Source organism: Aulonocara stuartgranti, assembly GCF_965226115.1.
Source record: "Aulonocara stuartgranti genome assembly, chromosome: 11".
Classification (NCBI taxonomy): Eukaryota; Metazoa; Chordata; class Actinopteri; order Cichliformes; family Cichlidae; genus Aulonocara; species Aulonocara stuartgranti.
This window is the reverse complement of record NC_138947.1, coordinates 9,031,469-9,045,160: the sequence shown is the minus strand read 5'-3', so window position 1 is coordinate 9,045,160 and position 13,692 is coordinate 9,031,469. Positions and strand designations below refer to the sequence as shown.

The 13,692-nt window shown below is 40.5% G+C and overlaps 1 protein-coding gene across 4 annotated transcripts; it reads left to right on the top strand.

Moving 5' to 3' along the window:
• LOC309717063 (C-type lectin domain family 12 member B-like) lies at positions 1-5,051 on the top strand. 4 transcript variants are annotated; one of them, XM_082551318.1, is made up of 9 exons: positions 10-98; positions 379-453; positions 1,381-1,458; positions 1,714-1,812; positions 2,195-2,281; positions 2,358-2,564; positions 2,683-2,846; positions 2,975-3,087; positions 3,204-5,051. In XM_082551318.1, exons 3-9 carry the CDS (start codon positions 1,413-1,415, stop codon positions 3,319-3,321), a joined length of 834 nt encoding a protein of 277 aa, XP_082407444.1. In that variant the 5' UTR covers positions 10-98; positions 379-453; positions 1,381-1,412; the 3' UTR covers positions 3,322-5,051. The 4 variants fall into 4 exon arrangements, with proteins under 4 accessions (XP_082407442.1, XP_082407441.1, XP_082407444.1 ...); XM_082551317.1 differs by having other exon boundaries at positions 11-98; positions 382-453; XM_082551316.1 differs by lacking the exon at positions 379-453 and having other exon boundaries at positions 1-98; positions 2,358-2,522.
• Positions 5,052-13,692: the final 8,641 nt, after the last annotated feature.

The window sequence follows — 13,692 nt, the reverse complement described above, 5'->3', positions numbered from 1 at the left end:
TTATGAGAAGCTCAACAGAAAGACTTCAGCAATGGCAGAGCAGAAGTTTAACAACACACCATTCAATCTAAAACCTAAAAAGCAATACCAGTCAGAAGGTAAGCTAAGCTTTTCAAATACGTGCATCAGCAAAAGATATTTTCAAACTCACGCTGTAGATCATGTAGATGAACATCACAATTAATAATTATAGGAGATGTTTTACTGTACAAAGTATATGACTGCTGACACCAACATCTTTGTGTTTTTATCATTTCAAGCAATGTTTTTTCTTTTAATGTTTTTTGTCTGCATTATTAATAAATGTAAATAAAAACTACCTAAACCAAGACAAGTAAGAGGATGAGATACTAAAAGTGCTTCGGTATTTACACTCAGTAGCACAGGAACAGAGCAGGAGGGAAAAGCAAGAGAAAGAAAGAGAGCCAGGGACAACAACATCACATTAGAAAGGTATAGTAATCATCCACAACTATTTTCAGTTGCAGATGATAAAGGATTCAGAAAGATTATTCATGCAGGCCCATACGACAGAGAATATGCATCTTCTTTTTATTTTCATATTTTAATTTATATTTAATTGTGTTGTGGTTTGCAGTGTTTTGTGTTGTTTCACTTTAAATTTGTAAAAGGAAAAAGCTGAAAATTTAAATAGTTAAAAATTGAAATGTGAATAGTTGGTTTTTGTATTACCGGTATATGATTTATTTATTACATTTTATGTGGAGTGAATAAAAATAAGTATATTTACATTGGCCCCTACAGACAAAGCACGTACAAACTCCTAAACACGTAAAAACTCAGAAGCACATAAAAACTGGTGTGGAGGGTTGTAACAATGGTGTCTTCATTTGATCTCTTACCTCTGTTTGCGAACTGAAGTGGGTGAAGTGTGGTTTGCAAGCAGGACATACTGTGGCACCGGACCATGTTCTAAAACATGTTATTATAACAGGTCGTAGAGCAAGTTAATCGGTAGTCTTTGAGGCTGCTAATGTTGGTTTGTTTAGGCAGTGGGACGAATGTGGCTGACTTCAGGCATGGAGGGATGCAGGACTGGGACAGCGAAGTGTTAAAGATCTTCGTGAAGAACCCAGCCAGCTGATCTGTGCATTCTTTTAAAAAGAGCTTAAATATATTTAAGAAGCTTAATTCTGTCAACATATTTGCTGAATTCTGTTTTGTGCATTGAAAATAATCAAAAGATACTTTGGAAAACTGTGGTTACTTAGTTAGTTTGGCATTAATTAGTTACTAACTACCCTTTAACCAACACAACAAATCAGATTAACTAACCTTTCTTAACCAGGCATTTCTTTTTTACCTGCCATTTAAACAGTCTTTGTCTTCTGTTACAACATTGTCATTCAATTCTTTCAGTTAAAACAAAGGAAAACAGCGTGTTTGAAGAAATGAACATGAAAAATAAAGAAACTAAACAAACTTCTGACACAAATGGTGAGTTATACAAAGCAAATGCAAAACCACTACTTTTACTACAAGGCATCATGCAAAGTACTAACCAGCCTGTCTTACAAACTGGAAGGGTAGAAAATTTGGTGCCTCATAATCTGCAAATGACAGTGACCTCAACAGAAAAACAATAGCAGCAGTCACTTTAACTAACAAACTAGACTTGACATCCACCAAATTATTCACATTGACTACCTTTTTTTTCTTGCCATGAAATCATTCTTTGTCTTCTGCTACAAGGTTACCCTTTAAGTCTTTCAGTACGAAGGCAGGAAGAAAATTTATATGAAGAAATGAACGTGAAAAACAAAGGAACTAAACAACCATCTGACACAAATGGTGAGTTATACAAAGACAATACAAAACTGCTACTTTTACGACAGGAACTGATATGAAACTTGCTTAGAAACTGGAAGTGTGCTGTTGGCATTTTCCTTACAAGAGCTTAATGACAACATCCTCTCAAATCACATTTTGATATGTACAGGATTCACTGTTATTGAAGTTTGATCCATAATATGGGCTTCACCTTGGTTTTGCCTCTGAACTTTTTCAAACTGATTTTTCTGTTTTTCCCTAGACAATAACAAAAAAGTTCATTAATTAGAATGGTTTTATGATTATAAAAAGCCAATTGATGATTTTAAGTTGACACAAGCAATTTAGAATCTTAAAAGTAAGAATTAGTTTGATTGCTATAATAAGTATTTATTTCTCCTAGATAAGCAGTGTGCATGTATAAAATCTTGTACATCAGTAACCATTTGCTGGGGTATTCTGTTACTGATCATGGCCCTTCGCATCTATTGTGAGTATAACTTTTAAAATTAGTTTATCTGCAATGTGTGTGTAAAGCCAAAGAAGTGTTACGTTTTGTTTTTCAGTTACCACATTGTTAATTCATAAGAACAAAGACTTATTGAGGAGTCAACTCAACTGGACAAACACCTCCACTGCCTTTGAAACACAGATCAGAGACCTCATTGCAGAAAACCAGAACCTAACAGAACAAATAAAACTCATGAAGATGGAGCTCAGTCTTGGTCCAGGTCAGTGCAGTGTTGATGCCTACTGTCCCAAAGAAAATAACAGTAGGCTCCAAATCTATCAGCTACAAAAATAGGTCATGTCAAATAAATGTGCACTGATGATCTTTATTAATTGATTTTTACTTTTTTTTTTTTTTTTTTTTACTTTTTTTACTTGCAGAAAAGGTTTGCAACACTTGTCGGGAGGGCTGGCTCCACTTTGAGTCAAACTGCTATGCAATTAATGATGCTGAACCTCATGAGCAGAAAACCTGGGAAGAAGCTCGAGAAAACTGCAAAGAAAAGATTTCCAATTTGGTTGTTGTAATTAATGCAACAGAAAAGGTAATAAGAAATGTGGCTCATTAGCAAAAATGTATTTAACAAAAATACATTTTCTTTTGATCACACTCTGTGTTGCAGTGCCTTAAGCAAAGTAGTTGAGTATTTCTGATAACTTTCTCTTTCATCAGAAATATATCAGTGACAAAAGCTGGAAGAGTTCAGGAGAAAATGGATACTGGATTGGTCTGAGAGCTGAAGGTGGGAAATGGACATGGGTGGATGGAAGTTATCTGACTGATAAGTAAGAGAAACTTTGAGTCAATAACAATTTAATAATATTTTTCCAAATCTGGGATATATCAATTTTGTTTTATACCAATAATTATCAGCTTTAATCAAACTTGTTTTTTTCCTCAGCTCCTGGATTCAGCAGCCTCCTTCTGATGGTCTCTGTGTAATTTCTGTCCAAAACGAAGGATTTAAATCAGCGAACTGTGACCAGAAGAAACAATGGATTTGTAAAAAGAGACTCTAAGTATTTGAATTACCGCAGATAGACTTCAGAAGACTTTTGTAATCTGTAAATATAATTGCATATTTGCAAATAGCTCACTTGGCAATCCGGTGGAAAGTCGACTCCCTTCGTTATTCCCTTCTGGGCCGCCCTTTCACCCTCTATTCACTAGAGGTCCAATATCTATGAGCAAATGGCTCAAGGCTGTTTTGATAACATGACGAAAGCATGCTAAGAGGGCCTTGTGACTGATCAGCAGATATCATGAGCTGACAAGGGCAGGAAATATGTCTTTTAAACCAATACTTTACATTGACTGGCATACATGCATTACAGTGATACATGCATGGTTTTACTACTGACTTCAGTCATCATGATAATTCATATTTCAGTCTGCAAACAGATTCATCTTTAGAAAAATGCTTTTTGCCATTGTGGTTTACAAAAGATTTACAATTGTTTTAAAACATCAGTTGTTTCAGAGGCTGGATCAGAGGCTATTTTTTCCCACAGAGATCATAACAACTGCTCGGCAACCAGACCTCGTCCTTTGGTCTAACTCCCAAAAACATGCGTACGTCATTGAACTGACGGTACCACGGGAGGGAGCAATTCAGGAAGCATTTGAACGTAAGAAGCTGTGGTATGCCAACTTGGCAGCTGAGGCAGAGGACAGAGGCTGGAAGATCAAGGTGCGCCTGGTGGAAGTGGGGTGCAGGGCTTTGTTGCCAGTACAACAGCAAAACTGCTTAGAGAGATTGGGTTCAGAGGACAGGCACAACGGCAGGCTATAAGAGAATTAGCTAAAACTGCTGAGAGGACCAGTCACTGGCTATGGCAAAAAGGGCTGACATCACTTGGGCAGCTAAGGCAGTCAGCTAACCGCTCTTCTCCCCTCTGCTCTTCTTCCCTTTTTCTGGGAGGCAGTGGGGAGGTAGAGCGTACAGCCCGATCCAGCAGGGAGGTGTAGGCAGCCAGATCAGGCGCCCTCCTTCTGGCTCTCCTCTCTGCTCTTTCCTGTCTTGTCCCTTTTGTCTTACTTCTCTCTATCACCTTTTCTATCCATTTAAAGAAGTGAGGCTCTGTCAGGGTTATATTTTGTGATTGTCATTTGTACTTAGAAATATATAATCATTTATGCTTAGAGGTATAAAATCGCTTGCATATTGATAAAATGTCTCATCCTTAGTAGGTCTTTAAGACTCTGTGTACCATGAGATGAGAGTACGTTCACTCCTTTTCCAGAGTTTTCTGGCATAGCACACACATCCTAAGGTCACGACAGAGGTCGTATCTTCTCTTTCTCGTATATGGTATGGCAAACACAACTGTATCTGTTTACCTATAAGAGCCTTTTGTTTAGGTGAACTGCTGGACTCCCTGGTCCAGCTATCTGGGGAGTCATTCACAGGGTCACATTTTGACACACGCACACATACACACACACACACATACATATATACACACACACACACACACACACACACACACACATACATACACACACCCATGTACACACATACACCCACATACATACACATACACACGCATACCTACAAATACACACAGACTGGTACTATTTGTTTACACACATGCCTGTTTAAGCTGTCATATGTTAATGAAACTGCATATTCATGTAACCACAATAAATAGCGGTGCTACGGAGGTGCTGACCGAGAGTGACGGGGTTCAAGCGGCAGGAACAGCGCTCGGTCTCGGTCACCTCCCTCGTGCACGAGATCACACAAAGAGCTCTGGTGTCTTGTGTGTTGTTTTTGCCACTGCAGTAGATTGTCTCAGTTCTTCCAGCAATAGGTTTGTGCCTAGATAAACCTAACAGGCTCTATAAAGGCTAAAGAGAGATAAGTATTATTTCTCAGTTGCAGTGAATCAATAGAAGAAAATAAACAGTAGAAAACTAAACAGAAGAATGAAGAAGAGAATAACAATTTAACATAAACCATTGACACACACTGGGGCCTGATCAACCCTGGCAGGGCCTCCTTGGATGAGGGTGTCTAGTGATAATGGCTGAAACACCTGATGAATCCAAGGTCCACTACTGGCGATGTGTCCCAAATTTTAATATGATAATGTAGATCAGATCTCTAATCCCTAAACCTAACAGCGTTGCACAAATTATAAGTCACGCCTCTGCTAGTTTCGCTTTCTGATAGAAATAAAGATTATCGTTAAAGGTTCAGTGTGTGGCAGGTAGGAATTGGACTCAAAAATACAGGAAAAGGGAAAAAAGGAACAAACTGAAAAAGCAGTTTTATTGATGAACACAAACCAAGTACAAAATAATGAAGGTCAAACACAGATACCAAAAACTGTCACTCTATCAAGGACCCCATCAAAGTTGGAGGAATACAGAATGCACACAGCAAAAGGGAAACATGACAAGTTACGACTGAGATAATATTTACACCGAGATGATAATGAGGCAAAAGGCAAAGGGTAGGGGGACAGCTGACACTAATCACAGATAATGAGACAGGAAGTAGAACCAAAACCAAAGACATACGAACTTGACACAGTGACAGATGATAGCAAACACCGAGATAAAAGTGGATTGACAGGTAATTCACTTATCAACTATGCAATCAGGGAACTAAAGGCACAGATCACAAAACCAATCATAAGTCCCAGGAACCAAAACATAACACCCAAACCTGAAGTCTAAATAATAGAGAATATAGAACCAAACATACAAGATCCGGGTGGTTAGCACTGTTGCCTCACAGCAAGAAGGTCCTGAGTTCGAGACAAATTTCTTTAATATCAAAGAATGCTGTCAATGTGATTTTAAAGAAATTCAATGTGTTCTGTCATTGTGCTGTTTATTATTGCTGGCACCAGAAAACCGCCGCTGAATAAATCCTGGATTTTTATACACTTCAAATTCTGCAAATAAGTGTCCTCACCAGAAAAACTATAGCATCGGTTATTTAGTATCTTTAAACCACCATAATAGATTTGATTTATTAACTTTTCATTAACCAGGCTGTTTTGTTTCTTGGCCTGAAAAAACTATGTGTCTTCTGTTGGAAGGATGTAAACATGTTTTTTATATAGTTGCACATAAAAGAAATATGTTACATTTATTTAAATATAATAATTTAATGTCATGGTCTTGGGTCATTAGACCCAGCTTTTGTGTTTCATTTTGGTATAATTTTATGTTTTGTTTTACTTCTTATTTTGTATTACTTCTTATGGTTTGGGGCTTGTGTTTTATTATTTCTACCTGTGTGTCTCTCTCTTGTGCTCTGTTCGTGTCCCTGAGTTTGTGTTGCAAAACTGTCTGTGAGTTTCCGGTTTTAATTTGAAGGTTTGTGTCTTGTTGTGTCTAATTAGGTTCAGCTGTGTTCCCCTCTGGTGTGTCATTCCCTCGTTACCTTGTGTGTATTTATAGTGTGTGCCTGCCTGTGTTCCTTGTTGGTTCATCTGTGTTATTTGGTAATCTCTGCAGCTCTCTGCTCCTCTTTCTGCGTTCCATCCCCTGTGTAACCTCCTTATGTTTTCCCCTGCATGTGATTCTGTGAGTTATGGTTTCAGGTTTTGTTTGTTTGTCATTAGTTTTTCCCAGTTCAGGGGCCTGTTCTTCGTACCGCGCTAAGTGAGTTAGCTGGATGAGATTGTTGACGATTTCGCGTGATCCTGGATCGTTCGGTTCCCCGAAGCCCATCCGGGACTTGCTGTCATAGCAACAGAGCCGTAAGCGTAAACCTGCTGGGGAGCAGGTTTACTTTATGTAAACAGGATTAGATCGCGGCCACGCAGGTATGCCCGCGTCATTCATACGAAAGCAACAGCGATATTCCACCACTGTTTCACCATAAATAAATAACATCACTGTAACCAAAGATAATGCAGCACTTGATCCTTTTATTGATGTCACACAGATACATACAGGTCAGTCCCCAAAAAAAGGGAAATGTACCAGTAATCACGCCATGTCATGTAGGTGACCACGCCAGATGCAACACACATGCCAGAGTGGGAATAGCACATTACGTCGTGTAATCACGATGACAGCCCACGGCTATAAAAGCGAAGGTGGAAGTGGGAAGTCTGTCGCAGCCATGTCCTGTCCGTTTGTACGCGAGCCACCCATTGCGGAAGGTGCAAGAGTGATAAGGAGAGTGTTCAGAATCCAACGTATATTGTGGGATAGACAGGATCCTTTAGCACAGCGCGACAGTGTGCTCATAGAGAGATACCGATTTTCCCGTGAGGGTATCATCTACCTAACCACCCTGCTGGATCCCCATGTTAAGAGTACCACTCACCGTAGTCGGGCATTAACAACTGCACAGACTGTGTGCATTGCCTTGCGTTTCTTTGCGAGTGGCACGTTCCTGTACGCGTGTGGAGACGCAGAGAACGTTGGCAAAAGTGCCGTCTGCCGGGCCATTCGCAAAGTGTACCTGGCACTCAAGCATTACCTGGGTGTGTTTGTGGTTTTTCCAAGCCACGTAAGACCACAGGTCGTCAAACAGGGCTTTTTTGCCATTGCAGGTACAATAAATTGTATAGTGTATGTGATGCAATCATGACCTATGGCGGTAACTGTAGCTCGAGCGTCCGCAGGCTTCCCGAATGTGATTGGTGCCATAGACTGCACACACATTGCGATCCAGGCCCCCCCAGGCCCCAATGAAGGGGACTTTGTCAACCGAAAGGGGGGCCACAGTATAAATGTGCAGGTGAGTAATACTGAGATTCCAGATGGCAATATATAATGGGAGACGTGTGTTCACACATAATACAATCCCCCAGATGGTGTGTGACTCCATGTGCCACATCACAAATGTGGAAGCTAAATGGCCCGGATCAGTGCATGACGCACGGATCTTCAGAGAGTCAGGGTTATGCACATCATTTGAGCGTGGTAAGTAAGGGAGGCTTATATTGATACTACATACACCTTTCGGGCCTGACATAACAGCAGTTCCCCACTACACAGGGGCCTACGATGGGATCCTCCTCGGGGACAGAGGTTATGCATGCAGGCAGTACTTTATGACACCGTTCCCTGACCCCGACCCTGGGCCACGAACCCGCTACAATGCAGCTCTGGCCAGGACAAGGGCACACATTGAAATGACCTTTGGGCAACTGAAGGAACGGTTCCAGTGTCTGAGACGCCTGAGGGTTGCACCTGACAGGGCATGTGACATCATTGTTGCATGTGCCTTACTGCACAACATTGCCACCATCAGAGGGGAGAGGACCCCCGTGGTGGAGGTGCAGCCTGAAGATGACCTCCAGCCAGTGCACTTGGACCAACCTAGTGGCAGAGCTGCACGGGACAGGATTGTGCAACACAATTTCGCATAATAAAGAAATGACATGACATATTTTCCATTGACGTTTATTTGTGCACCGTTGTCTGTCCCATCACACACAGGCCGGTCATCAGAGTTGCCTGGAAAGACAGAGCATATATGCTGTGTCACGCAAGGTCAGCAATAGTGCACCGAGTGAACGTGTGTTCCTACTCACTCTGGAGTTCCCCTTGGAGCAACTCGATTTGCAGTTGCAGTTTTTGCCTCATTAGAGCTTGTAGTTCGATCTCACCTAGGAGCTTTTGTTTCTTCAGCTCAGTGTACTCTATTTTCTGCTGGAGACTTCTCTTGTAGAGCAGACGAATGCCACCCTGTGTCGAATGTAGTGACAACATTTAACGGGGGATGCATGTCACATGGGCAGTATAATCAGTCACAACACAGCCCACCTCTGTATCAGCAGGCCTCTCTGCCGGCCTCTTGGCCTGCGAATCATACTGCAGTCAGACACACATGGCAGTACACAGGTGGATGGCAATTCAGGCCAATGCATGCATGTACTCACAGGGTCTTCCTCCAGACCACCGCCATCTGACAGGGTTGCGTCACTGTCCTGTGCAATGGTAGCACAATGGTGTTACAAGGGGATGTGGTACAGCCTATTGGTCTGTACAATTGGGTGGGGACAGATATATGTATATCTCCCAACTTACTGTGCATGCTCCAGTCACCCCTTCCATGGGAACAGGTAAGAGTGATGGGGTGTCATGTAACACTACACACAGAGGAAACCCACAGTGCCAATGTATGTCACAGTTCGAATAGCATTTTCATTACGGCAACAACCACACATTTTACATTGTGCAAATGGCATCATGGGCCCACTCACCAGTTATGTAGGTGCTGCTGCTACTGCACCCCGGCTTCTGCTGGTCTACGGAAGAGCTGCCCCCAGGGATGCCCTCAACAATGGGTCTGGTGGCATTCAACCTTAGAGCCAGCTCCTCTGCTGGGGTGTGACGAGGGGGTGCAGGACCACCGCCTGTCTTTTGTTGCTCTGCCCTCTTCTTGGTTGCTGTTATACACACACACAGGGATTAAATGAATGAGAGGTAAAACTTGAGGGGGTAGGGACAAATAAGTAAATACTTCAGCCTACTCCTTTTCAAACAAATAATGGAATGATATTTTGTAATGATTGTGAAGGCACATGTTTGAAATGTTTGAAATAAAAATGAACTGAACTGAACTGAACTGTTTCAGGGTGTCTTTTCATGGGACTGACAGCAATATACGTGTTGGATATTACCATTCTGTAGTATGTTCTTGTATTTCACTTTTACTTGTTCCCATGTTCTGGTGGGTCCGGTTGTGGCTCTAATGTGTACAGGGATATCATGTGATATGGTTTGATATGTTACATTATGATATGGTATGGTGTCATGTGATATGTTGCATTACTTACGTGTTTAATTTGTCAGCAACTTTCTGCCAGCCCTCTCTCCTTGCCTTTGCAGCCTTCGCGGTGCTCCCTTGCGTTTTGATTTCACTCTGGTGCTCCTGAAATCCCTCTATCAAGAGTTCTTGCTCTGCCGCGGTGAAATACTGGGCGCGCTCCTTCGCCATTTTCGCCAACCAATCAGCGGGTTGCCGATCACTGTTTCTGCTATCATGCGTATCCCCTTTTACGGCACCCAGTGATCGCACATTACTTCATCCAGCTGTACTAATCGTCAACAGCAGGTGTGTTCGGGGAACCGGATTAGCGCGCTCACGGTTAGCGCGATGGTTTGGTCTTGGATGTTTCATTTGATCTTGGATGTAGTAAGCGACGTACGAAGCACAGGGCCCAGGTTTACGTATAGTTTTGCCCTTGTTTTTATTATTTATCGTTCACTGTAAATAAACTCACTTGCATCACCGCCACTGTCTGTCCTCATTCACTTCCCAGCACGACTGCTGCCCCAGTCGTGACATTTAATCATTGTGTTTCATACAAAACCCACAAAAATCTTAAGAGTATGAATACATTTAACTGCCATTTATGCTAGATAAGAAGACTAGATGTGTTAAATCGTGTCCATCAGTAGTAATGTGCCGGGGAATTCTTTTACTAATCATGGTCATTCTACTATTCTTTGAATATAGTTTAAAAATTACATTCATTTGCAATCTGTGTGTAAAGTAAAAGTAAAATGTGACTTTTTGTTTGTTTTAATGTTTTGTTTGGGGGGTTTTGTGTGTTTGCCTTTTGTTTGTATTTTTTAATATAAATGAACTTTTAATGAAAACTAATCTCAACTTAGCACAAGCTTATTAGAAAAGCTGACGAGAACTAACTGTAGAAAACCAGAATCTTAGGCATAAAAATAAGCAGCTGGAGACATAACTGAAGAAATGCGAAACAGGATGACATCATGGAATAAGTTCAGTGTTAGTCGAGCTCAGTGGAGCATTGATGCCTGCTGTCCCAAAGAAAACAACACTATTTTCCAAATCAATTGGCTAAAAGACATAATTTTGGGTAATGGTAATTGCATATTGTTCAGCTGGTGTGTGTCCGTGCATGTGAGCGCGTGTACGTGTGTGTTTATGAAAGTTTACAATTAATTCACAAAGTTCATAATTATAGAAGAAGTTTTACTGTACACAGAGTAGGTCTGCTGACGGCATTTAATACAACACAGAGTAAGATCTAAATTGGCACTCTGTGGTTTTTCCATTTGTGTCACTAAAGGTTTCTGCAGTGCAGTTTGTATACTGTATTGTATTGTATCTTTATTTGTTTCAGACATATAAAACAAAAAACAATATATACACACTACATATATTTTCATTTACAGATACGAATATATATGTAGATATACACACACACACGTATGTGTTCAGATAAACAAAAAATATATAATGAAATAAAGCAAAATCGTCTGACATAATGTAACAATGTTTGGTCTGAAAAGGAGTAGGAAGAAGTATGAACATACTTATTAATTCCTACCCCTGCTCAACATCTTATTGATCCCACATAATTCACCCAATTCCCATCATACTGAGTTTCTGTTCCCTGTATTGATGCTGTTTGGCCAACGGAGGGCGATGAGTTACTTCACAACAAGAAGGCTGTTGTCTGAAATATCTGTATTCTGGTATTTTTGTGTTTTTATATATCTGTATCTGACCGTATTCTTAGCTTAAGTGCATTATATTGAATCACGTTACTGTCACAATATTGTGGAATTTTGACAAAGGTTTCTAATCAAGCCAATAACAACACTGTTCAAGCTGCACATATTTAATTAAGATGGGGAAGAAGAGCTGTCCTCTATATCTGTACTCTTCATTCACTCATACTGTTCACATCAAGCACAGAGCTGCAAGGAAGCTTATTAGTACAGTCCCACGTTGTGCATATTACACATATTGTTGGTCAAATCAAGTTCACTGTTTTTTGGTTGTTTTTTGTTTTGGTGGTTGTTTTGTTTTTTTTGTTTTTTGTGTGCATACTTAATAAACATACATAAATACATGCTAAGAAGATTTAAGGTGGTTCTGAGTGCAAAAAGGTGCCCGACATGGTACTAGCATCACTAAGTCTCTGGAGTGTGTGTGTGTGTGTGTGTGCAAAAGAATACACAGTGTAAAGTTCAAACATGCTGTAGGACAAGTTGTTTTTTTCAGCCAAAAGCAGAAGCTGGCCTATGCAACAGTGCAACATCGCTTATTGGTGGCAGTGACATCTTCTACCACACAATGACTGAATTACATTTTAAAAACAGAACAACTGCTGTGAAGTATGGTTGGGTGTGAGGGAGTTATAGATATAAGATCAACCATTTGATGGAAGAAGTGCTTCTGTAACTGTTAGAATGAAGATGTGCAGTTTCTGTCCAAAGTAATTGATGGAAATCAGTAAGCTGTGGTGAACCATGAACCAGTGGATTATGCAAACTTCAGAAATCTAATGGCTAGCCTAAGGAGATATTAAGTAAATTAAAACATGGACATTGTAAGCTGTTGCTGCTGTTTGGCCAATAGTGGGCACTGCATTGGTAATCTCTGGCTCTCTTCCATAGTTTGTTTTTTTGTTTTTTTGTCCTGTCTTTGGATGATCGTTGCCCCTCTTGATACTGTTTGAGGTTTCCTCCTCTTAAAATGGAGTTTTTCTTCCCCACTTGCCATATTGGTCCACTTGACTGACCTTTATTATAATTGTGTATTTATTTGATTAGTTTTTTCGGTTGTTACAAACGGGACAAACATGACATGGGAATAGGACAGGGAGAAAAAATAAAAGAAAGAGAGGGAGAGAAAGAAAAACAGAGGGAAGAAGAGATGTGAGAAATGGGGGGAAGAGAAAAAAAGAAAACACCTGGATCACCTGTATGGGGATAAGAAAAAACAGACAAGAAAACAAACAAAAAAAAGCAACATAATAAATACAACACCATCACAATAAACTAGCTAACAGTAGATAACAGTAGATACTAAGTATTACATGTTATTGTGCAGTACGCAAGATCGACAGCGCACAATGTGCTTTGAGGTAGCAGCCAAGAAAAGTGTAGCTTGTTTTCTGTGAAAGCCACCTGTGTGCACACCTGTCTGGATCGGCACGCTTGTATTCAAAAGGTTTCTCCATGTAATGATCTGCTAGGGAGTGTGGGGAGCCATAGCCCCGTCCCCCAGGGCATGAAGCAGGTATGGACCACATTATATTTCTGCTTTTCATGCAGTACATGCTGGACCATCACCATATCTGCTAAGATTTAAAAAAAAACACACTGACAAATTGTTGCATTGACAAGGAAAAGTGTCTGTTTGTTTTAAGGTATTACCAAGAAAGGAACAGCTGACAACCGAAGTAAATGAGAACAAGCTGCAGACACTGCCACTGAGTTAAAACTGTTGAATATATATCCTGTCACACCAACGCTGTGAAAAAAAAAAAACTTCTCTGACCTTGCCTATCATCTATATCAGTAAAAAGCAGAAGTTGGACAAAAAGAGAGAAATGAAAGGCGTGGAAACAAATTTTTTTTTATGATTCTTTTTAGTTTTAACACAGTGCTATTTTTTGGTGCACAAGTTATGAGAAGCT

Excerpts from the sequence above, each read along its gene's own strand:
- LOC309717063 (XM_082551315.1), top strand. The coding sequence starts at position 32 with ATGGCAGAGCAGAAGTTTAACAACACACCATTCAATCTAAAACCTAAA. Across the intron at positions 99-1,380 it reads AAAGCAATACCAGTCAGAAG|TTAAAACAAAGGAAAACAGC; the intron begins GTAAGCTAAGCT and ends CAATTCTTTCAG. Across the intron at positions 2,565-2,682 it reads CTGTCCCAAAGAAAATAACA|AAAAGGTTTGCAACACTTGT; the intron begins GTAGGCTCCAAA and ends TTTTACTTGCAG.